We start from the raw sequence: 24,355 nt of genomic DNA on the forward strand, positions 1-24,355 counted from the left end.
ATGGTATTAGGGCCTTTTCTCATTGACTGAACTCAGCTGAGCTAACTGAACTGAACTTATTAATTAGTGATTTTTAACTATGGATTAGTGATTTTTGATTATTTATTGATTATTTATTACTATACATATGTGTATATACAAATGTACATATTATTATTATTATTAATATTATTATTATTAATTATTGATTATTATTATTATTTATTGATTATTGATTATTATTATTATTATTGTTATTATTATTATTATTATTTATTGATTATTATTATTATTATTTATTGATTATTATTATTATTATTATTTATTGATTATTATTAGTATTATTATTTCAATTATTATTGTTATTATTATTATTATTATTATTATTAATTGATGATTATTATTATTATTATTATTATTATTATTGTTAATATTATTATTATTGTTGTTGTTGTCGTCGTTGTAATAAGAGCTTAAAAGAATGAAATTTGGCTTTATATCATTAGCAATATCATTAGACGTAAATTAAGAGCTGAACTGAACTGAACTGAATTTCAACGGAAGAGAACAGGCCCTTAGATTGTGTTTTTAAGCGTAAAAAAAGCCCACCATGGTAGTGATATAAATGAAATTTGATTTTGAAAAATACTTTATTATTTTGTACTTAAGACTTTAATTAATAATTAGGTAGATTGACAAATATAATTATAGTGTACTAATTTTGTGCCCCGTGCGATGCCCGGGTTGTTTATGAATTGTATTATAAATTTTTAATTTATTTATCAAATTTTAAAATATATTGTTGATAGTAGGAATTGGATGTGCTTTTTTGACGATTTGCTATCTGATAGGCATATAATGACTAATAATAATGTTGGTGAAAATTTTACGCTTTGAACTATATTAGAATTATGATCTAATAATTTTTTTTGAATAAAACTATAATTCAATTTGTACATCTGAAATATTGGTATTTTATCGAAAATAAAACTCTAAATTAACAATTTTATCTTAAAATTCTCTCCAAATAGAATTCTAATTAACTTTTTTTATCTTGTAAAGTCTATTTAAGTCTATCCTACGTGGCGTGACACTTGTTGAAAAGTTGGAACGCCAAGTGTCGCTGCCTTGTGATCTGGCTAAAAGTTTAGCTTTATATATTAGTTACTAGTTTTGTGCCCCGTGCGATGCCCGGGTTGTTTATTGACTTTTAAGATAAAATGATATTATAATTTAATTGGATTGAAAATAGAATTCTAAATTAACTTTTTTTTTTGCTACAAAGGCTATCTATATTTATCCAACGTGGTACGACACTTGGTGAAAAGTTAAAACGCTATATGATGTTGTCTTGTGGCCTAATTATAAATTTATTATTTGGTATTTTATCGAAAATAAAACTCTAAATTAACCATCTTATTCTAAAATTCTATCCTAGTTTGATTGAAAATGGAATTTTTAACTAACGTTGTTTTATCTTATGAAGTTTATTTAAATATATCCAAGGTGGCGCAACACATGGCGAAAAGTTAGAATGTCAAGTGTCGCTATTTCGTGACCTGGCTAAAAGTTTAGCTTTATATATTAGTTATATGATATGATTGATGTTAAAATGTTTGTGATATGAGATTCACTTTGTATTCAAATGAGTTGATTAGGTTGAGTCAAAGTAACATATTTATATATTCAAGTTGAACGATAAAGGTTCAACAATTAAAGTGTGATTTTGAGTTCAATTAATGGATTAAGCTTATTAAATATAAATTTTATTCTCTCATTTTATGGGAGAAAATACATAAACAAGTTTAAGACTATAATCATTTAAGTTCAATTTCAACCATACAAATGTACCATGGCATCTACTCAACTAAAACCATATTAAAAACCAACTACTCTAAAGGCCTGTTTTGATTTAGTGAAATGAGTTAAACTAAAATGAACTGAACTAAATTGTTTATGAGAGACGGAAATTAGAAACTGAATTGAATTGAAATTAAGCTGAAGAGAACAAACCCTTGTGAATGAATTTTTTTTCAATTGGGTTTAATGAATAGGTCTTGCGGGTTGGTTACAATCTAGGTTTGGGTCACTAAAATTTGTACAAAACCCATCACTTTCGAGTTGGTTTCAAGTTGGGTTTGGGTTGGATTGATTGAGTCAAAACACAACTCAAGTCAAAAGTAGTTTAGTTTGTTTTATAAAAGTAAACTAGTAATTGTCCTCTTTGAAGCTCTAGATTCTTAGTTTTTGTAATTTTATTTATGTCTAGTGAGGATAATTTGACACTACAACATAATAATACTTTGTATTTCATGATAAATTCCCTTAAAAGTTAAAAAAAATATGATATGAAAAAGTAACTTATATCAATTTAATTTTGACAATAAATTAGTGTAAGAGAAGAAGTCTATAATAGTACTCGTACTATAATTATATTGGAGATTTGGAGGTTTGATTGAATGTTTAATTATTTTAACGTTATTAAATGTTTGACTACTATTTATACTTCTATATCTATACTTAGTATTTAAAAACACAAACCATCATTCATATAATGTCACATGAAAATTTCATTTTTCATCAATAACACATGTCACCTCATTTAATCTTTCTTTTTTTTAATCCCATTTCTCATATAAAAAAAAAATAATTCAATACATGTATGAATGTTGTTTGGTTCACTTTTCCCCAACTTAATTTCTTCTACAATTAAATTTAATTTCCACCTCTTCTTCTCCTTTATATATTATTCATTTTTCAATATACATATATTAAAAAATAAGTATTTACATTGTATATCTATAAACAACTCGTGCATTGCACAAGCCAAAAGGCTAGTTTTTGTTTAGAAATAATACTCGTATTAAATAATGATGTTATGTTGGAATTGTGATTTTTTTAAAACAATGATATTTTTTTTTTTACTTTGTTAAGAAAGTTTATAAAATAAATTAGTATAATTGGAAGAACACATCCTAGCACGAATACATGAAAACACAAAAATTAGGGTGTGTTTGGCATCATTGCCATTTTTGATTTTTTTGGCTTTTTTTCCCCAAAATAAAATAAAACAGTGTTTGGTAAAAATAGCTTAAAAAAACAACTTTACACTAATTTTGGAGAAACTAAAATAGAAAACCTAAAACATCTCAAAGCAGTTTTTGATGTTTTGTTTTTTAAAAAATTAAACACTATCAAAACCCACACTCATATCTCCCTCAATATTTCATCTTTCTTCCTCAAACCCTAAGAGCAAGCAATTACATAGCGTTTTCTCTCTTTTATCTTAAATTCCTTTGTAATTACCATACGTATCTCCCCATTGTTCTCACTATATTTTGTTGTTGAAATGAATTTCTTTGATCAAAATTGTTTATCTTTGTTCTTAAATCAATTTATAATTGTTCTTTGTATAATTTTTATACAATTTATTTTGGGTTATTGTATTTGGGTTCATGAAAGTTCAGTCCTAACGCCATTGTATAAAATCGCCTAAAGTAGTGATGAGATTTGGTTCTTGATAAAGTGTGAATTTTTTATCTCATCACCATGGGCTATTTTTTTTATAGCTGGTACTATCGTCATTGTAAATTTTCGGATACGGGGGCAATTTTTTAATCTTCTTACTATCACCATTGTTAATGGTACTGAGTTTTATTGAGGAGTGGGACTTGTAGAGAGGGTAATAGTTGATTGAAGTAATCTTATATATAATTGCAGAGTCAGTGAATGAGGAGCCTTCAAAACCTCATCCCTCAACTCTTATGCATTTTTTTTTAAAGATAAAAATAACTACCAATCTCACTCCTTTTTTTTTTTAATTTTTTAAATTAATAACTACCCATTCTTTCCTTTTTGCTTTTTTTTCAAGGGACTACTAATAACATTTCACTTTGTTTTTTTTTTGGTATGGTATGTAGTATAACATATGACATGCATTAGCACGAGTATACAATTCCTTTATTAACAATTCACTATAGCACTCAAAATTCCCAACATTTCATTTTTTTTAAACACTACGTACTAACATTTCACTTTGTTTTATGAGTATTTTTTTTGGTACATAGTATAATATATGTCATGCATTAGCACGAGTATACATTTCTTTTATCAACAATTCACTGTAGCACTCTAAATCCCCAACCCTTCAATTATGCATGTTTTTTAGGGACTACCCTCCAAACATTTTCCACATCTTTAATCATCAAAAAAAAAAAGGTACAACACGTTTTTGTGCAACTAGCCTCAGCAAATAACTACTTGCAAGTTGCAACAGAACAATTTATGCAACTCCTACAGCAACACATTAACTCATATGACACTAACCGAGTAATACGAGTAACCCCTATAACACTGAACGGGTAGCCTCCTTTGAAAAAGTAAACCCCATAATAGCATTGCTTGGCCACCGACATAAAAAAAATAAAACCCAGTTTTTAGAGATTCTAAGCAAAGCATAGAATATCATATTTCAGCATAGCACAGCAAGTGTCAGTACATTATTAATAAGATTATTAATACTCAATACAACAGAGCTAATTAGGGTTCAACAGAACCGACCAATCCAAAATCGACCATTACAGCTCAAGTCTAAATTACAACATCAAAATCAACTTTCCATATTTTAAATATATCTTTTCTTATATATCTCGTGCATTCTAGTACCTATAAATAATAAACGGTTTTTTCACCAAATACCATTGAGTTTTAACATAATTCGCCGAATATATACCACCAACATTTTTCAAATTCACCCTATAACATTCAATTTTATAATTAAAAATGTCACAACATGCCATTTCAGTCAACTCTGTTAGTCATTAACGTTAATTGTGACACGGGGCAGCTTGTAATTGATTCTTATTAATATTGTTTCATTAATTAATTAATTTTAGAAAAATTATTTTAAAAATTTTAAAACACCACCAATACAAGCCACCACCGCCCCCACCGGCGGCGAAAATTCCTACCATACCCCAGCCACTTCTCGCCTGGCCGACGACCAACCCCTCCCCCGAAGGCGACACGTACAACCCCGACCCCAACCACCACCTTAGCCGAAAATCTCATCCACCACCGTACCCAAAATCCCCAGCCATCACTTTCACCGAATTCAACCACTCCGCAGCTTTCCACCTTAGCCAAAAACCCACCTATCACCCTGAAACCTCCTTCCCCGGAAGCCCAAACCCTCTCCCACAACGTCGCTGCCGCCCAACTTGACGAAAACCACCACCATGAAACCCTAAGACAATAAAATCAAATCCTTGGATTTTGGTTTTAGGGTTTCGGCATACGTGGTGGTTTAGTGGGGTAGAGATGGCACTTGACCGAGGTGAATTCGTTCGTCGACACAGGGGAGGGAGGTTTGGGCGTCGACTGGTGGCCTGGTATCACTACGTGAAAAAATGAATTTGGCACCGGTTCAAACCCGGCCTAAGGCACCGGTTTGAACCGGTGCCAATGTGGGGGGTGCCAAAAGGGGTTTAAAAAGGCACCGTTTCAAACCGGTGCCAAATTCATTTTTTCACGTAGTGATACCAGTGCCAAAGAAGCCCACAGAAAATTATTTCAAAGTTTTTGGCACCGGTTAATCGATGCCAAAAAACCCCAAAAAATCAATATTTTTTTGTTGTTGTCATTTTTCACTTAAAAATCAAATTGACTAAAATAAATAAGAACAACAACATATTAATCGAATATCATTGAATATAACCGAAAATTTACAGTATATAATCAAGAAAAAATTACAATATACGAATTATAAAATTAAACAATTACAACATATAAATAAATAAAAAAGAACTACAATATAAATAAAAAAAATATTACAACATCACAATAAAAATACCCCCAAACATCTAAATCAATATTCTTGATTCTTGATTCTTCGATTACGTGCAATATTTTGGCCTTGCAAAGCAAATAGTATACCTGTGCCAATTAGTTCATCCAAAAAAATCAATTAAAATGTATTAGCTGCGAAAATTAGTTAAAAACCCAAAAAATTAAAAAAAAATCGAAAAAATTAAAATCGAAAAAAAATTAAAACCCAGAAAATCGAAAAATAGTTAAAAACCCAGAAAATCCAGAAAATGAAGAAAAAATTAAATTAAAACCCAGAAAATCGAAAAAAATTAAAATCGAAAAAAATTAAAACCCAGAAAATAAAAAAGAAATCAAAAAAGTTAAAATCGAAAATTAGTTAAAAACCCAGAAAATAAAAAATAAAACGAAAAAATACCCAGAAATGAAATTGAAAAACAAATACCCAAAAATGAAAACGAAAAACAATTACCCAGAAATGAAATTGAAAAACAAATACCCAAAAATGAAATCGAAAAACAAATACCCAGAATTCGAAGAAAAATAAATCAAAATCGAAAAAAAAACCTATAAAAATCGAATAAAAAAGAACCAGAAATCAAAAATAATAATCAAAATAAAATAAAAATCTATCAAAGTTGAAATCGAATAAAAAAAAACCCCATAAATCGTAAAAAAAAAATCGAAAAAAAAATACCAAGAAATCGATTGAAAGAAAAGGAGGACGGTGTTGCATGTTGGAATTCTTCGAATGATAGAAGGGAGGAGGACACCAGGGAGAAGGAGATGAGGGAGAAGGAGATGAGGGAAGAGAAATAGAAGGAGGAGAAGGAGATCGAGAAAGAGGAGGAGAGGAGAGAGAAAGAGAAACGGCTAAGAGGAGGGGAGATGAGTGAATATGATAGGGTTGGGGGGGTTTTAATTGGCCGGTTTTTTTTTTTTTTTTTTAATATTTAATGGCACCAGTTCACTACAAACCGGTGCCCTTTTATGTTTTTGCCACCGGTTTGAAGTGAACCGGTGCCATATATCCTGGTTCAACTTCCCACCAAATTTTAAGGCCATTTTTGGCACCGGTTTGGACTGAACCGGTGCCAATTAGGGGGTGCCTTTTTTATTTTTTCTACTAGTGTATGGGGATGGGTTTTCAAGGGAGGTTTGGAGTTTTTCGAGTGAAGCGGGTACGGTGGTTAGGTTTTTTCAAGAGAGTTGTGGGCACGGTGGTTCAGGGTAATGGGAGGAGCGCCGGTGAGGGGTTCGGTCGATTGGATTCCGCGCCGGTTCTAGTAGGATTTTGTGCCGGCGAAGGGGGGGGGGTGTCGGGATAGGGTGGTGGCTGTACTTTTTTATTTTTTTTATAATTAGTTAAATAATTTATTTTAAAATTAAATAATTTCAAAGGGAACCAATTACAAGGTGCCACGTGTCATTACTAGCCTTAATGACTAACGGTGTTGACGGTCGTTAGTCATTAATGACATGTTGTGATATTTTTATAAAACTGAAGGTTATATGGTGAATTTGAAAAATGTTGGAGGTATTTGGTAAATTATGTTAAAACTCAATAGTATTTGATGAAAAATCCGAATAATAAAAGTAAGTAGTACAACATAAGAGTTAATTGCAAACTCAAAATTGGTGGAATAGAAACAGTTTTAAAAAACAAAGAATCAAAAACTGAAATCAATTTTCAATTTTTAAAAATAAAAAACTTAAAACAAAAAATAATGTCAAACGAATCCTTACTTTTACTGTATAATTTAGGTTTAATTTTTGAGGAGACCCCGGTTACTCTTCATGAGAAACGGGTTTTGGTTCTCTAGTGGCATATTTGCAATTTTTTCCAACTTTTTTGTGTTGTTGTGCTGATGAGTAGACATATGTGGGACATGATTAGTTGGCATGAGCAGCTGCATGTGGGATGCCGTTATTGTAATCAAATGTTCCTCATTCTACTGTCCTCCAACACCTTCGTCCTCCATTGAAGCTGTCAACCACATCTCCTTCGTGTCCTTCAGCTCGCACCTCCACCATCTTCTTTGTGCTCCTCCGTCTTTATTGTCCTCCTTTGTCTTTCAGTCGGCTTTGCCGCCGTATTCACGAAAACCCTAACAAAAATGGGGAAAGAAGGGCATGGTTAACCCCAAATGGTAAGGTTTATCTTCCTACTCCATTGAACATGTTCGTGAGCTTCAAAATCTCCATTGAAAGTCTTTGAATTCCATGGATGAAGGTGAGGAAAGGGAAGAAGAAGAGCAACTGGTGGAAGAGATGGATGCCAAAAGAAGACCAATTTACAAATATATCAAAATTTCGTCATGAATCCAGATTTAATTTCAAAATTAAGGGAAATAGACTTGAATCCCTCGATCTTCACTTTGGGTACACTTGAATTTGCGAACAAGATGCAGATCTTCACTTGTAAGTTAACGGTGAAATTTAACACCGTCATCTTTTCTTTTGCACTCCTTGTACAGCTGGACATAGTCAGAAACACCTCACAATATGTAAAACCACTCATACCCCTGGAAATTACTGTATTACCCCCATGAGAAACGAATGTTGTTAATCAATAGGAGAAACAGGGAATTACTCTTGCCATTAGTGATTGTCTCCATCTGTGAGACTTTTCTGTACTCACTCATTATGAAAGTTGTTACACGAGGCAAGTTCTCTTTGCTACTTTATTGTATTTGGTAAGTGTTTGATTTCCATTTGATTAATCTAATTGTAGTTCTAACCCTTTTTTTGATCCCCCATTAATATTGATCCCCCATTAATATTAACCAAAGAAATAGCAATGTACTCCTATGAAGAGTTAATTTCCTATAAAATGAATTATTGCCAATGACAATAATTATTACTCGTTGTCCTTTTTTTTTTCTTTTTTTTTTTTTTATTTCTCTTCTTCTAAAGCTTCTACACTATTTTTTGAATTTAAAGGTGCAATGGTTTTTTTTTATTTTTTTATTTTTTTATTTTTTTTTGAGGAAAAAAGGTGCAATGTTATGGATTTCGTATTTACTTAATACATTTGATATGGTTCCTAATTCACTTTTAAACATTGAGACTCTATTAAGAAATGAAGCCAAACTTTTTCTTTCTTATTCAAAATCATCTAAAAACTTCTAAGTACATTTACAGGTGAAAAGGCTAAAACATCAAGTATAAAAACTGAGGGAGTACTATAGTTGTTATTTTACTATGAAAGAATAAGGGTGCTTCATTCACATTCTCACACTTAATAATATAATGCTTGTTTCAGTTGTTTGTGAGAGTTATACATGTTAGTATTGTTTACTCTTAGGTATTATAACCAGCTTTTAAATCCCGTGCAATGCACGGTTGTTAAATGTTTTTTTTACAAAGTTTCATATGCGGCCGTTCCGTACGGCCGGCTGCAATATAATTTTTTTAAATTTTTTTTCTCTCTTCTCTATCTCCCATTCTCTTTCCTGTTTTCTTCTTCTCACCTAAACACACTCCTTTCATGAACTCTTTTCTATCTCTCCTCTTTCTCTCTCCTATTTTCATCTTCTCTAGTTAACCCACTAAAATTAAACAAGTTAAATGGAGTAGCAGTGGTAAGGGATAAGGAAGCTCCTCGCACTTCGTCGTCGAAAAACAAGCTAGAGGTTTTAAGGCCAAATTCAGCCATGAAAACTCTAGACTAGAGTTTTTATGGCTGAATTTGGCCTTTTTAGCCATATTTTAAGTGAAATTCGAAGCCAATATTTATTTTGAGGTATTTGTTCGATTATCATTTTTTTTAAAACAATTTTAATGGTTGTTAATGGTACGGGAGTTGGTGGTGGTGTGGTGGAGTTTAAGGTTTTGAAGACGGCGACTGCGAAATGTTGGTGGTGGTGGTGCTTACGGTGGGTTTGGGTGCGGGTTAATGGTTACTAGGTCAGGGGCTATAAGGGTTACTAGGTTGGTCAGGGGAGACTAGGTCGGTTAGGGGTTACTAGGTAGGGGGTTACTAAGGGTTCCTAGGTCGGTTAAGGATTACTTGGGGTTACTAGGTCGGTTAGGGGTTATTAGGTTAAGGGTTACTAAGTCGGTTAGGGGTTACTAAGTCGGTTAGGGGTTACTTGGGGTTACTAAGTCGGTCAGTGGTTACTTTGTCTGGGGGGTTACTTAAGTGGGGTTACTTGAGGGATTAATAGAAGGGTTACTGATATGACACCTTGTCGCACCGTGCAGCCAGCCGCACCAGAAACGTGCTGATGTTTTTTACAATAATATTACAAAATATAAAGTATATAAAAGATATTCAGAAATATTTCATTTGGGTATATATATGTAATATGATTGTCAAAATAGAAAGAAAATATCATAAAGTATAAATAGTTTACTTAAAGATTTTGCAAAAAAAAAAAATGCAAAAAAGGCGGGAAATTTTTTTCACAAGATAATGACAAGTGTCATAAAAGGATTTGCTTTTAGTATAGGTTAATAGATTTACATTCATCAAAGTATAAAGGAATGTCAAGTATGCCTATTTTACTTGCGTTAAATTGTTCTACATCCTCAGTTGATGTAATTGACTAAAAGCAGCACGTAATTGTTTGGTTTATCACACTGATCAGTCTTCCTCGGAGAAGGTTCAATTATTTACCAGACTCGCTCTTTATGATGCTGTGTATGTGCCACTCCTGTTCATCTTCTATATGTAATTGGCCTGGACTATTTTCTTTGCCAAGTATTTTCCTAAGAAATCATATCCATGACAATAGAGAGCTTCAATCTCTGCTCTTTGGCTATGTTGAACCATTAGGGATAACTCCTCCTGATAATCATCCTGCAGTAGACAGAATTGTGCTCAATTTACGCTGGTAAAAACTTCTAGGTAAGTTTATGTCCAAAGTAATTTTCACAAGATCTAGTGCTGAACGTGAAATGTAATGAGCTTCTATTGACTACCGGAAGTATCTCCAAAGATGTGAGGCTTTTTGCAATTTGTTTGTCCTTCGGCTTCAGTGGGGTCATAGATTCTTCAGGTATCAGCTGCAGATCATCTCCTCTCACTCCTAACCATCTCACATTACAAGCTGAAACACAAAAACATGATAGAAGTCAAGCTGCAGCTTGAGAAAGTAACATCTATGTGCTTGTACAAGTATTAGCTGCAGTTACCATATTTATATGCCTCAAGTCCCATTCCAATGCTTCCATACTTGTAGGTGCACAGAATACTAAGTCCTGCCGGATTCCTTCACAAGTGGATGCTAGAAAGATCAATACATCAGCAACGCAAGGATAAAATAGAAAGAGAAAGCGATATGTACCAATCAACCAGTGCCAGAATAGGCAGATTTGGGAAAGCTTTGGTCATCTTATGAAGCAGAAACCTGCTTTGGAAGAGCAGTGAGGGAGTTGATTATGAATCTTGCCTAGAATAAGCTGCAAGTTAGATAACGTGTAGCATAGGAGCATACCTTGTGGCTAGATCTGGGTACCCTTTGGCTGTGATAAGTATGCTTGGGACTTGGTTAAAGAAGCAATCTTCAACCAATCGTTGTAATATAGCATGCTGAACAGATCAAAACAATTGTTGAAGCAATGCAACTAGCCTTCATTTGGTGGCTACTTCAATAGTTCAATCCATAACGATGTTACCTTCTCTATCACAATTATGTATCGTGCATCTGTTTTCATATTGAGAGATTCTAGTATGCTAAGATCGCCTGAGATAGGATGCCCTGATGACCCACAAACTGAACAGTCCACGACCTCTTTGTTTGGCTCCTATCCATCATTGAAAATGCATGCAACAAGTCAGCAAGTTCTGTATAAATATACCGAATGACCTGTGATTATAATACGTAGATATTGTGGACAGAGGCAGCAACCTCTTCAAAGCTCTATAAGTTTTCCTTCATATGTTAAACTAATGGAAACAATTGGAATATAGTACATGATCATTTTTGCAAAGGAAGAAGCCCCACATCTCAGGTGTTGCAAGTAATGTATTGCACCATTGCTATTCAATATTGCCAACTTATGTTTCTGGGACTCTTCGCAGCAACTTAGAATATATATGTAGACATTTGGAATCCTGGACAGTTCAACTTAACTATGATAGATGGGGTCAAACAATTGTATCCGAATTTGAACCAAATCCTTATCCCCGAGTTTGAATTTTACATTAATGTCCTAGTATTTACCAGGAAAGAGAGAGGCTTGGTACCTGAAGCAGTATCCGGCCAGCAATAAGCCCTCTTGTAGAAGCCATGATCCCAAGACTATACCGGCTGCAATGAAGCAATGCAACCACATCTGCAGCATACATAGCAAACAATTACCCACCTTGTAGCAAGTGATTAGTCCAAAATTGCCATTGAAACAAGAAAGTTAAGATTAGGCGCCCTTAGAAAAAAGAAATGAGATGCCTCAAGTAACTAACTCTAGTCCTTATAATCCAGAATATGAGTGATTTTAGCCACTGTATTAACAAATTCCTACATTAAGAAATTGGTAATTGCATCAATATGGTAAAGTAGCCTTTCATATGTTTTTATACTTCATATGACCTGTAACATGCATATATAGAATGACTAATATTTGTTTATAACCAACAAAATAAGCTAAAATGACATAATTTGAATATGAGGGAGTATACATATTTTATTCCATAATAAAATTTATGTATGCAATTTCTATTTTCATGAATGTATCAACACAAATTGCTAAAAGGTTTTTCAATAAAAGAACACGAATACCAACACGATAGCATAAAAATTGACCTTGAACAGTCCTATTGACCTGTGTTTGAGAGCTAAAATATTCAGATGAAGTACAAAGCAATTTGTAGTATAGTTCTCGTTGAGTAACTCTCTTTTCCTCCGCCAATATCTGGTAACACATATCCATCACCTTCCACACTGTACAATACATTAAAACCATCAAAAACTGAAGAAAATAAAGAAATTTCTCATTGACATTTTAACAAACACTTAGAAGGCGATAGATAGACCAACCTCGAACAAAGGCTTTCATAGCATTTTCTCTCATCAAAGATCGTTTCGAGAACGAGTGCGAGAGAAATATGTGTGAATTATCACTCATTAATCCTCGATAAACATTCGTATTCTTTGAATTTCGACTCGCCTGCTCACTCAATCAAGAATTTCCAATTTTTATTTACAATCAAAACTTCAATTGAAACAGAAAGATTTTGATTCTGAAATTGATAGAGTAAGAAGATGAAGATGAAATCAAACCAGAGGAAGATCGGAGATTTCTGGATTCGGCGAGTTCAAGATCTTCAGGAAATTCAAGACTGCTACCTCGATTCGAGCTCGAACCTGTTGGAAATTCAGGCAGAAACTGTGAGTTGTTTAGAGAGAGAAGGAGAAGAATTAAGAGAGAGAAAGAGTACCTGAGAAGGAGAGAGAATGTCGGCATAGCAGAGTTGCTGATGAGAGAAGAGTAGAGAGGATTGAAAAAGCTCCAACATTGTGCGCTTTGAAAATGATCTGGTGTTTGCTGGTAGTTGCTACACTTGCTCTTTTAACAGTTTTTGGCGCCAAGGTTTTAAATTTAAGCCTACATTTAACATAAATTTAACATTACCATAGCGTTTTAACATGTGGTGTTAATGTGCGACTCGTAATCGGGTTTCATACAAACTATCTAAGAGAAAACGGTAAAGTTGTACATGTAATGACTAGTTTAAGTCATGCATGTTATGACGAGTTTAGTGTCACTAGGAGTCTGGTCTTGAATGTCATGGTAATGTCTATTAGTCTAGTCTTGCATGTCATGAAAACTTTAGTGTCATGATATGTCTAATAGTCTGGTCTTAAATGTCATGATAATGTCTATTAGTCTAATTTTGCATGTCATGATGACTTTAATGCCATGATTACTTTATTGACTTTAGGGGCACATGCAAATATGGTGTCATAGGTGTCTTGTTTCTTTCTTCTTCTTAAGTCATATGAGATATAAGACTTATGCATAAAGTCTTTTGGTCTTCTCATGTTGGTTGAATTAAGAACCACGTAGTGTATTAGCACACATAGCTTCATCTCTTGTAATTCTTTTCCTCCATTGAAGTTGGTAATAGAATTGAAGCTTTATCTCTTTTCCCCTAAAGTCGATGTAGCTCATTTTGAGTGAACCACTATAAAGCTTATGTGTTTTGTTTTGTTCATTTTTTTTGTTTTCTCTTTTTAAATTGCATTGTTATTACAATCAGATTCAAAGTCCCAAACGGTCCTATTCCATAACACGTGGGAATGAGATTTATAGGATTAAGAATGAGAACTAAAGGATGAGCTGAGAATTCAAGTTTTGGGCTTATTAGTGGCTTATATAGTTACTTGGATGAAAAGAGGGGAGTAAGCTAAGTGTGAAGTAATGGTACCCAAAATGGTCCATACTAAAAATAAATTGATTATTAAAAAAGGTTAATAATAATAAAATAAGAAATAGAGAGATAATGGGGGTTAAAAAAACTAAAGGTGCTTAACCCACTATTATTTCACGCGAAATCTATAAAATAGGAGTCGGAAAACCACTAAAGAAAACTAAGTTACCATTAATAAGCTATTCAACGAATTATCCCACGCAAAAATTCAGTGGAGATCTCGAGTAGAAGGCTTGATCCTATGTGCAGCAAAATTAAGCACAAAGCTCATATCTATCTCCCTGAAATTATGTAGATAATTCGATATAAAAATTAGGCATAATGATTATCTTCCCCCCCCCCCGTTTTTATAGTATACTATTATTGTTGATTAATATACAATCGTTGCATAAATGAATAAATTTTTTTTTGTTGAATTTTAATTAATTTTACTTTCAAATTGTTAAAAGTTATTTTTATCGATGTGAATCTTAGTTTATATGTTCTCTGTTTTCTGGGATTTTTGTTGGTTTGATTTAAATGTTATCGTTTTATAGAAATTGATTTATTTTATTATGATTATAGTGTTATTGTTGATGAATATATTGTTATTATTTAGGTGAGAATTACGGTGGATAAAAAGTAGAAAACGAGAAAGAGGAGAGAGAGCATTTTTTAACAACTTAGTAACTAAATGTATTACTCTCTAAGCTTTTGCGTGAAAGTACATTTTTGCCCCTAGGTATACTCCATACTTGGTAGTGGCCTATCATGCCTCGTGAATGTGAGATGGAGGTAGGAATGACAACGGATCGGATTCGAGTCGGATGTGGCTAAATCCGAATCCGATCCGTTTAGTAAACGGACCCTGGACTCGGATCTGAATCCGAGTCCGAATCCGAAAAGTCCGAGTCCGAATCCGATCCGACTCGTAATTTTCGGATCTGAATCCGGTCCGTTTATACGAACCTCCAAAATGATCCGGTTACTTTTTTTATTTTTATTTTTTGTAATGTCATATACCTATAATTGCTTGTATTGTCATACCAATTAAAGTATAAACATGACATATTCAAATTATAAACAAAGTTACATAACAAAATTTTGCTATAAAACAAGCAAATAATTGTCTCAAGTTATAGAGCATATGCTTATACTCTCGGATTCGGACTCGGATCAGACTCCGTCGGACTTTGCGTGGAGTCCAAGTCCGATCCAACTCCTATTCGGATTCGGATCTATTTTATCGGATTCGGATTCGGATTCGGACTAATTTTAAACGGATTCGAATCGGATTTTTTTCCTTCGGATCGGATCGGATTCGAATCGAACTCGGATTAAATTGACATCCCTAGATGGAGGAGTAGCTAACACGCTCATTAAAAAAAATTAGTACAGAAAAGGAGAGAGAAGAGGATTTCAAAAAGAGCTTTCGGTTTCAATATGTCAAAGACATGCTACAATTATCTGTTTGTTGACAGAATTTTAATCATTTTACTCTCAATTATCTATAACCGTTTTTGTGGACTTATACCGATTTTCAGATTTGTAAATTAGCCTGACAAATGGGCTCACTCATTTATATCATACTCCTCCGTTTTTAAAATGTTTCAGTTTGACTTTTGCACTATTCACATGTCATGGTTGACGTAATTTTTTTGCTATTATGAAATAAATAAATGTTATTATATAATGTATCATTAGATTCGTCAAAATGTTACTTTCATAATATAATTATTTTATAATTTTTACTTACGGATAATTAAACATATTAATCGTCAAAGTTACACCTTAACAAATGTACCAGTAAAACTGATGCATTTTAAAAAAATAAAACAAAAAGAGTATTCTAATACTTCATTTATAAAATAACTACAGAGTATACAATTACACCCCCACGAACCACTCCAATAAAGTAATGACGATCGAAACCGTCCTAGTACTACTAATAAATAAACTTGTCCCCATCCATTCGAAAATCAAATTGCTTACTTACAAACATAGCAAGGAATAAATAACGTTAGCTTCACTACAAACACAAATAGAAAAGAGTATTTTCAACGACGATTATTCCCCACTATATTTTTCAATTGAAAACAACAGAGTACTAAAATACTATTTTTAACATAAAAATCAAAGGAAACTTCCGATTACACTAACATCCAATTTTCCCAACACTTGTGTACTTGTTTCTACTGGTTTCTTTTTTTCAACACCTCCCGCCCGCCACCTCCACTTTACTTCTGCATTTTATTTTAATTTTTGTTATCTCTCTCACTAAATTCTCTCTCCTACTCCGATGTTTTTCCGGTGACGTTATCGTTGAAATTAGGGTTTTCTCTCTCCGATTATGGCGGAATCACGGCGGCAGTTGAAGGCGATGCTTCGCAAAAACTGGCTCCTTAAAATTCGCCATCCTTACGCTACTTTTGCTGAGGTTTTGATCCTTGTTTTTTTTTTTGATGTTTTGAATGTTTGAACTGAATTTTTGTTGTTTTTCTACTTTTGATTGTTGCTTGCTGTTATAAGATTTTTGATCGTACAGTTGATTGCTGTTTTTGGGTGTCCTGTAGTTCCGAAAATGAAAGCTTGATCATGTTCCTGTCTCTATTTTTTATTTATTTATTTATTTTTTTCGCGTAGTTTTTGTAATTTTGTAGATTAAAGAACACTAGGAATGAGTGAAATGGAGGGGCTCTCATTTTCAGACTAAAGAGCTAGGGATTGAATGAATGAAAATATGAAATGGTTATAATTCAATTTTTACTTATTTATTTATTTATTTATTTTTGGTTTAGAGTCTTTTTTTTTTGACAAGCTGGTTTAGAGTCTTTAATTTGGCTGTTAGATTTTACTTTTTGAATTAGGATACGTTGGAATGTTGCTAGAGGTGTATTAAAATATAGAATAGTTGGGAGGGGACTACTAAGTGGATAGAGGAAAATTAGTGTTCTACTAGGATTTTGGAAGTGATTATTGCTTAATTTGCTCACCTAAACAACCTCGATGTTTCAAGTTTGGTTTAAATGAGGCATTTGGAAAGGAAGAAATGCACTACTTTTTGCTTCCTTTAAGGCCCTCTTTGGTTTGATATAAAATGTTTTCATGGAAAATGATTTTTCCTTTTTCTTTGTTTGGTTTGTGAAGGGGTAAGAAACAATTTTCACCAATGGTGGAAAATTGCATCCTTAATGATAGAAAATATTTTCCTTTACAAAACAAGGGAAGCCACATTTTCCTCCATCCTCCCTACCTTTTATTTACTTTCCTATCATTCATAGTGACATTCTCACTCTTATGTTTTACTTTTCTTTAACTTTTCTTGTATGCAACCAAACAAAGGAAAACTAATTTGCAATTGTGTTTTTATATGAAAATATGTTTTTCATGACAATTAATTTTCATTGAAAATGCTTACATCAAACCAAACGGGGACTAACTGCCTAAGTGCATTCCCTGCTTCAATATGAGGCTAGGTTTTTTGTTTTTGTTTTTATATTTTAAATTTATATCTAAGATATTCAATTTATCAATGGTCAAAGGTATGGTTCTTAGATACTTGTGTGACACGATGTGGCGCTCAATTCTAATGCCATTACAATACATATGTGCTTCCTACATCTAATGATCTACCACTTGTGGGTCACAAAATCTTTAATAGAGATGGAAACAAAGCATCTAGTGGACTTGGATATATATAGATGTAAGGATCTTTGATGTAAATTTTGGATGAATGATAGTCACTTTTCTAGTAAGGCGCTAACTCTACGCTAGAACAGGAACTTTTTTCTTGTCAAATGTAGGTAAACAATGGTTTATCCATCCATCATTAGTCTTTTGTTTGTAAATTTGGGAAATGTGTTTCTAGTTGCGATAATAGTATTTTTTGCAGCATAGTTATAAAAATCTCGATTTAAATCTTAGTTAGTTACGATTCTATGATTCATGTATGTCCATACGATTAGATTTAAGATTCCACCTTATTTTACATATTTCTCTTAATTAGTGAAAACCTTACAAGTTTAAAACATGCGTACAATGTTATTTATAAATATATATTGTCAATTATTAGTTGTTTTTTGGCAAGCAACTATTTTTAATAAATAATTAGGGGCTTGTTTGGCATTGTTTTTTTGTTTTGAGTTTTCAGTTTTTTTGAAAACAAAAAACCAAAAACAGGAAACAAGAAAAATGTGTTTTCACTTTTTAGTTGCCAGTTTTCAAAATTAGCATGATTTTAATAAGTTTGACTAATTTTTTATTCATTATATGACATATATCATACACTTTTAAAATACAATAACCAAAAAACTGAAAACCGCAACAATGCCAAACGAACCCTAGGCTTTTTACCTAGAATTTGTGTATTTTCAATGAAATTTGGATATGACGTCTTGATTATGCATGGCAGTAGAGTCGTTCGATTTTATGATTTACTTCTTAGAGCCCGTTCGATTCAAAATAGGATCTCGATTTTGATAAATTTTTCTAAAGACCAATACTAGTTGTTAATTCATGTTAGTTTGTTTTGTATTTTATGTATGCATTTATTTGGCTGCGGCTGATCCTTTGTGGCTTATGAATTATGTGATGATGGCAAGAAGGATATCTAAGATGTATTTTTCATCTTTCTGAATTATTCATCTTTTACCTTTCCTTTTTATGTAGATATTTCTTCCTACAGTTGTGATGCTGATGTTGATTGCTGTTCGAACTCAAGTTGACACACGCATACACCCTGCCCAACCGTATGCTATCCTTAACTTTTGATATTTTATTTTGATTTGTCATCTTTTCTCTGCATCAACATGAGACCATGCCATTTTCTGTTTGTATGGCTTAGCTAGTTTTCTGATAAATAAAATACTACCTCCGTTACATATTAGTTGCAACTTTCACCTTGGCACGGATTTTAAGACAAAATTTCATAATAGCTGATTAATGAATCAAACAATAGATAATTAAGGATAGGAGAGAGAAAGTGAAGGTAATTAAAAAATTAACCACCACCACCAACAACAGCCACCCCGCAACCGTCGCCCAACAGCAGCTACCCCGCCATCGTCGCCCAACAGCCTGAAAACACCACTCGCAACTTCTAACAACCTAGAAACCACCCACACGCACATTAAACAACTCAGAAATCACCCAGAAACCATATTTAAGTGTAGACTTGAGGATTTTTTGAGGTTTTGAGAAGATTTCGTGACGAACATGTGGGTTTTGTGAGGATTTCGTGGGTTTGAGAGCGATTGTGAGGAAATTCGTGACGAACTCGAGGGTTTTGTGAGGATTTCGTGGGTTTGAGAACAATTGTGATGAATTTCGTGGGTTAGATCAAAGTGCAATTGTAAGGAATTCGTGGGTTAGACGCTAGATTGAGGTATGAGAGTGAAATTCATGGAGGAAGGAAAGAGAAACTCTTGGAAGAAGAAGAACCACTCATGGAAGAAGAAGAACCCAGAAGAACTACGGTATTGAAATTTCACCAAATCTGGAAAATAGCAATGAATTGGTTTGATTCATTGAATGAAGTTGGTTCCATTTTTTTTTGAAGGGTGAATGAAGTTGGTTGGTGAATAATTAATTTGTTGAGAATCATTAATTTAATGACTTTGGGTTAATGGTTAAGGTGATCAGATTATAATAGGTAATTGAGATTATGATTTTTTTAGTAAGGGTAAAGTAGTAATTTTATATGAAAAAATTTACCAAAAAAAGAAAGAAATAGAAAGTTGCAACTAATAGGTAGCACCCCTAAATGGCAAAAGTTGCAACTAATATGTAACGGAGGTAGTATTTAGAAGGAGCTAAATTAAAATGGCTAGAAACCAAATGGCTTGCAACTTAAATGAATTGGAAGAGGGAAGTACTTTTCATCTCTTTGTTTTATCCAAATTATAAGTTTGTGAGTGAAAATTTCTAAGTTGAGGCACAATGTCCATGTTAAAAAGATAAGAAAAGAGAAAAATTTACAATTAAATTATTAATCCAGACTCGGTAGCAACTCACATCATTGAAAATCCTTAGAGACCAGCATTGGAGCTAGGAGTTACTTCCTTTGACCTGAACCCAGAAATTAAAAGATATTGGATACATCATTTTTGTCCTCGTTGCTTATTTGTTGCAATTATGTTGTTTAGTTTTTGGTAATTTTTACCCAAAGGAACTACTTTGAATTGTATGTAAATATTAACATTTGTAGAAGTAAAATGATACTTGACTTGCTAAATTTCTTATAGGAATATTTGGAAAGATATGCTGTTGGAGGTTGGTAAAGGCGATATATCTCGTCCCTTTGACCAAATTCTGGCGTTCTTAGCTGAAAAGAATGAGTATTTAGCTTTTACTCCCAATTCAAGCGAGACAAGAACAATGATTAACTTGCTGTCATTGCGGTTCCCCTTGCTGAAGGTTTGCATTGCTTGGCTCTACCTTGGTTCATAAAATTTTCTTTAAGTTTTGCTAGTCTACCTTTTGCTCCAAATTTAAATTATTACATATTTCTGTATTCCTTTATGATTCACTGCTGCTGCAATATTTGTGAGCTGAAACAAACTCTTTAGATATTAACCGAATGGATTTAGAGTTCTATTTTGGGAAGTTGGTGGATTTCTCTCTCTCTCTCTCTCTCTCTCTCTCTCTCTCTCTACCATACACTTTTGTCTTTATTCTTCTATGATGGCCCACAGACACTCATTGTTGTAGATGAAGGCTTTGGGATCTAGGGGATGTGAGAAGTTGCTATGCACATTGATGGTGCTGTTGCTATTCCATGGTAGATGTGATAAGTTTGTGGTCAATTTAGCTGGTTGGATAGGTGTTCAGTGAGAAGAGGTTTGGAAAGGGAAAGTTCAGGCTATGAAACTATTTTTGTGGGATTAATCTTAAATTAGGGTTTTTTTGGAGGTAAAATTTAGTGGTGATCTATGTTCCAACCATATTCTTGGGTTGACCAGAGATTTTCAGTTAGTATTAGCGGCAATAAGAAGTTAGATCAGAGAAGGTGTTGGTGTTTCAATTATAAGATTGCTAGGAAAATTATGGGTGATAGCTGCTAGTAGTCATCATCAAATTTTAAGGATATTGCTAAAACATTACTTGTATTTGCAATGTTATTTCTAGCATGTAGAATTTTGTTTGTTGAATCGCTGAAGCATCACCAATGAAGTTTGTTTCACACACAAAATTTGAAATTCTTTATTTCATCAAAATCCATATTTTATTTGAAACCAGGGTTCAAACCTTGGGAATTTACAACAATAAAATCACAACTAAAACTATTCAGACCATTATTTAGGTGGTCTACAAGTCATGAAATTAGTTTGCAATCCCAATCAAATCCCAAAGATTCAAAACTAGATATTAAATTTAAGTTGTCTCATAATTAAGTCATTTATATAAACTTCCTCACTCGTATCCATATACCTTTACCAACCAAAAAAATTAAAGAGAATCAGGAACAAAGACAACTATTTAAAAATTAGAAGAACCAAGTGATTCCAAATTTTCAAATCACATGACTATATATATTTTTCTTTGAGAACATTTTTGATCACGTAAAACAAGTACGCAAGAACAAAGACCAATTTAATAATTCCATTATTATTTAGTGACCACAAGGCATATAATTTATTACATTAAAATAGAGAAAGAGAATGGTAGTTGGACATATGCAATTGCACACTCGCAGTGAGGTTTGGATCATAAACCGCACCAAACCGCAAAAATGCGGTTTATAATTTTTTCAAACCGCACCAAACCGCACCTTTAAAAAAACGCACCAAGTCGTATCCCCTAATAAAAAATAATTACCTAAATCTCTAACTAAAGTAGATAGAGAAGTAGGGTCGAACTCCACAGGGAAACAAGTCTTTTTAATTCTAATTAGTTGTTATAATCTAAATTATTTAAGTAACCAATATTTATAATTAAGTAAGAAACTAAACTACTAAGGTTGAGAATAGGAAGAAAACAATATATGAAAGGATCTAGGGCATAGGTTCACCAATAAATAATACTCCAGGGTAAAACATAGTAATCAATCATTGACATTGCATAAATAACATGATTAACAGGCTCTCGCAATTTATTAACCAACATAGATCTAACAGGCTCTCGCAATTTACTAGATCTAAGTTCTTATTGAAAATGCCTTTAATATCAAATTAACATCTGCTCGATTCATCAATTTAACATTGCTATACTTTTACAAGCCGCAATTGTAAAACATTATAACAATTCAATAAGAAATTATCATGCAATACCAATAATCAATAATAGTCAATCATCAATGCATCAATTAACCCTATTGTAAAGGGCTCTCGCTACGTATTACAATCACACAATTAATTTACCGGTATTAAATCTCATCTCTCGAATTTTGATTTAACCATTTATAAATTAACTTGCCTGTTGAAATTAGACCTAAACATTAATTCTCATCTCTCGATTCTTGAATCAATATTGTCAAACTCATGCATAAAAGATAGGCCTAATCTAGTCACAGAGCATTAAATCAATCAATTGGAAATTAATCTAGCATTGATAATTAACAACAATAAATTACCCCTTTCGTATTATTTATGGATCCCCATAAACCCTAGAAATAAAACTACTCACACATATTAAAAACTAAACAAATCAAAGCAATAAAATAAGTCATGATGAAAGGAAACAAGATTAAGAGAAGAGAAATCGTTACCAAACTAATCTGTATTAATGGAAATAATCAAGAACAAAAATTGAGAGAAGAGTTAAGAGAGAGAGAAGAGTTAAGAGAGAGAAGAGTTAAGAGAGAGAAAAGATCCTAAGTAGAGAGAGAAAGTCTAAGAGAATAATTAAGAGAGTAAAGAAAGAGTAAAAAAAAAAGGAGAAGAAGAAAGAGGTCCTAAAAACATATTACGGAGGAGTATTTATACTCCGTACAAAAATCCTAAACTAAAACAAACTTAAACGACGCTAATCGTCTCCTAACAATAACACGCGCCCGATCGGGTGGGGAGAAGAAGAAAGAGGTCCTAAAAACGTATTACGGAGGAGTATTTATACTCCGTACAAAAATCCTAAACTAAAACAAACTTAAACGACGCTAATCCTCTCCTAACAATAACACGCGCCCGATCGGGCGGTGCCTCGCCCGATCGGGCGCGCCTTTTTTGCTCATTACTACTAATCTCGCGCCCGGCCGGGCGCGTCACCGGGCGCCCGCCTAAGCTTCTCCCGTCCGGCCAGGCGCGCCTCCGGGCGCCAGCCTTTTTGGCCGGGCGACTCTCTTGGGCCACTATTTGGACTACGATTGGGCTCCAATTCTTCGGGCCAATCTGAGTTTCCTCTTTGGGTCTTGAATACTCGGTCTAAATGCCCCGGTATCACACATACCAAGCCCTTAATCACCGGTTTGATGGCTCTAACCGGCCCTGGGCTATAAAATCTGGTCGTGCTTCTCCAATGTTCGTAATTGCTCCAAAATATCTCGGAAAAATACTAAAAAAGTATAAATCCCTGCAAAAGTCAACCAAATCTACGAAAACACTAGAAAACACCAATTAGTAATAAAAGTGGCTCTAAAGAGCCAAAAACACTACTAATTATGACCAAGGGACGGGGGTAAAATACTATATAAAAAAGACACATCAAACTCCCCAAGCCAAACCTTTGCTTGTCCCTAAGCAAAGATCTCATCAATGAATCAATAAATATGCTTCACCCCAAAAAGTAAAAATCAAGCACAAACGATCCAGGGTAAACCAAATAAACATGCTTCAAAGTCAACCAATCAAATCCATCCAATTACCTTTCTTCTCTAACAATTGTCAAATAGAGCAAACCACAAGAGCATATAGAATTCAAGACTAGTGCTCACACACTCGACTCTCATTTTTGTGGCGAGTAAAAGATGTACTCGATCGCTCTCCATCCAACCCCTTTATGTGAACAATGCCCTCCCAACTCACACTCTCGTGTGTATAAAACAATGAACGCTCAACCTACTAGTCGACTCGAAATATGTCAAATCATAACTTGCATTGATAAGCGACACTTTCACATTCATACAATTCTATGCACAAAGGTCAGAAGGTCTTTAAAGTTTGTAATGTAAGGCTAGGGTAAAGGGTAGGATAAATTTGGGAATAAGTGAGAGAAAAGCTATGCTTAAAGGAGCTATATCCTAATAAAACCCATGATCAAAAT

General features: G+C 33.4%; 2 protein-coding genes and 1 long non-coding RNA gene across 4 annotated transcripts in view; 2 read left to right on the forward strand and 1 right to left on the reverse strand.

Annotated features, from left to right (window-relative positions):
* Positions 1-7,686: 7,686 nt before the first annotated feature.
* On the forward strand, positions 7,687-8,568 carry LOC110691515. Its single transcript, XR_002505312.1, has 2 exons — positions 7,687-7,955; positions 8,039-8,568. It is a non-coding gene; the product is annotated as an uncharacterized LOC110691515 (long non-coding RNA).
* A 1,716-nt stretch (positions 8,569-10,284) lies between these two features.
* Positions 10,285-13,361, reverse strand: LOC110691656 (meiotic recombination protein SPO11-2-like). Its single transcript, XM_021868606.1, has 11 exons — positions 13,190-13,361; positions 13,032-13,115; positions 12,789-12,918; positions 12,555-12,692; positions 11,999-12,087; positions 11,428-11,556; positions 11,247-11,341; positions 11,097-11,159; positions 10,945-11,021; positions 10,732-10,859; positions 10,285-10,609 (listed from the first exon to the last, which is right to left on the reverse strand). The coding sequence occupies exons 1-11, from the start codon at positions 13,265-13,267 to the stop codon at positions 10,475-10,477; spliced, it is 1,146 nt and encodes a 381-aa protein (XP_021724298.1). The 5' UTR covers positions 13,268-13,361; the 3' UTR covers positions 10,285-10,474.
* Positions 13,362-15,878: 2,517 nt separating this feature from the next.
* Positions 15,879-24,355, forward strand: part of LOC110691516 (ABC transporter A family member 1-like) — a 38,707-nt gene continuing 30,230 nt past the window's right edge. Inside the window, exons 1-3 of one of the 2 annotated variants that reach the window (XM_021868453.1) lie at positions 15,879-16,598; positions 18,830-18,909; positions 20,404-20,575. In XM_021868453.1, coding sequence (XP_021724145.1) covers positions 16,512-16,598; positions 18,830-18,909; positions 20,404-20,575 — 339 coding nt within the window. In that variant the 5' untranslated portion in view covers positions 15,879-16,511. Of the gene's footprint in view, positions 16,599-18,829; positions 18,910-20,403; positions 20,576-24,355 lie in introns of those variants that run through there. The other variant, XM_021868454.1, reaches the window with a different exon arrangement.

The sequence above is a fragment of the Chenopodium quinoa genome, unplaced genomic scaffold (genome assembly GCF_001683475.1).
Source record: "Chenopodium quinoa cultivar QQ74 unplaced genomic scaffold, ASM168347v1, whole genome shotgun sequence".
In the NCBI taxonomy this organism is placed as follows: Eukaryota; Viridiplantae; Streptophyta; class Magnoliopsida; order Caryophyllales; family Amaranthaceae; genus Chenopodium; species Chenopodium quinoa.

Excerpts from the sequence above, each read along its gene's own strand:
- LOC110691656 (XM_021868606.1), bottom strand. The coding sequence starts at position 13,267 with ATGTTGGAGCTTTTTCAATCCTCTCTACTCTTCTCTCATCAGCAACTC. Across the intron at positions 11,342-11,427 it reads ACATAATTGTGATAGAGAAG|CATGCTATATTACAACGATT; the intron begins GTAACATCGTTA and ends TGATCTGTTCAG. Across the intron at positions 10,610-10,731 it reads CATCTTTGGAGATACTTCCG|GATGATTATCAGGAGGAGTT; the intron begins GTAGTCAATAGA and ends TGTCTACTGCAG.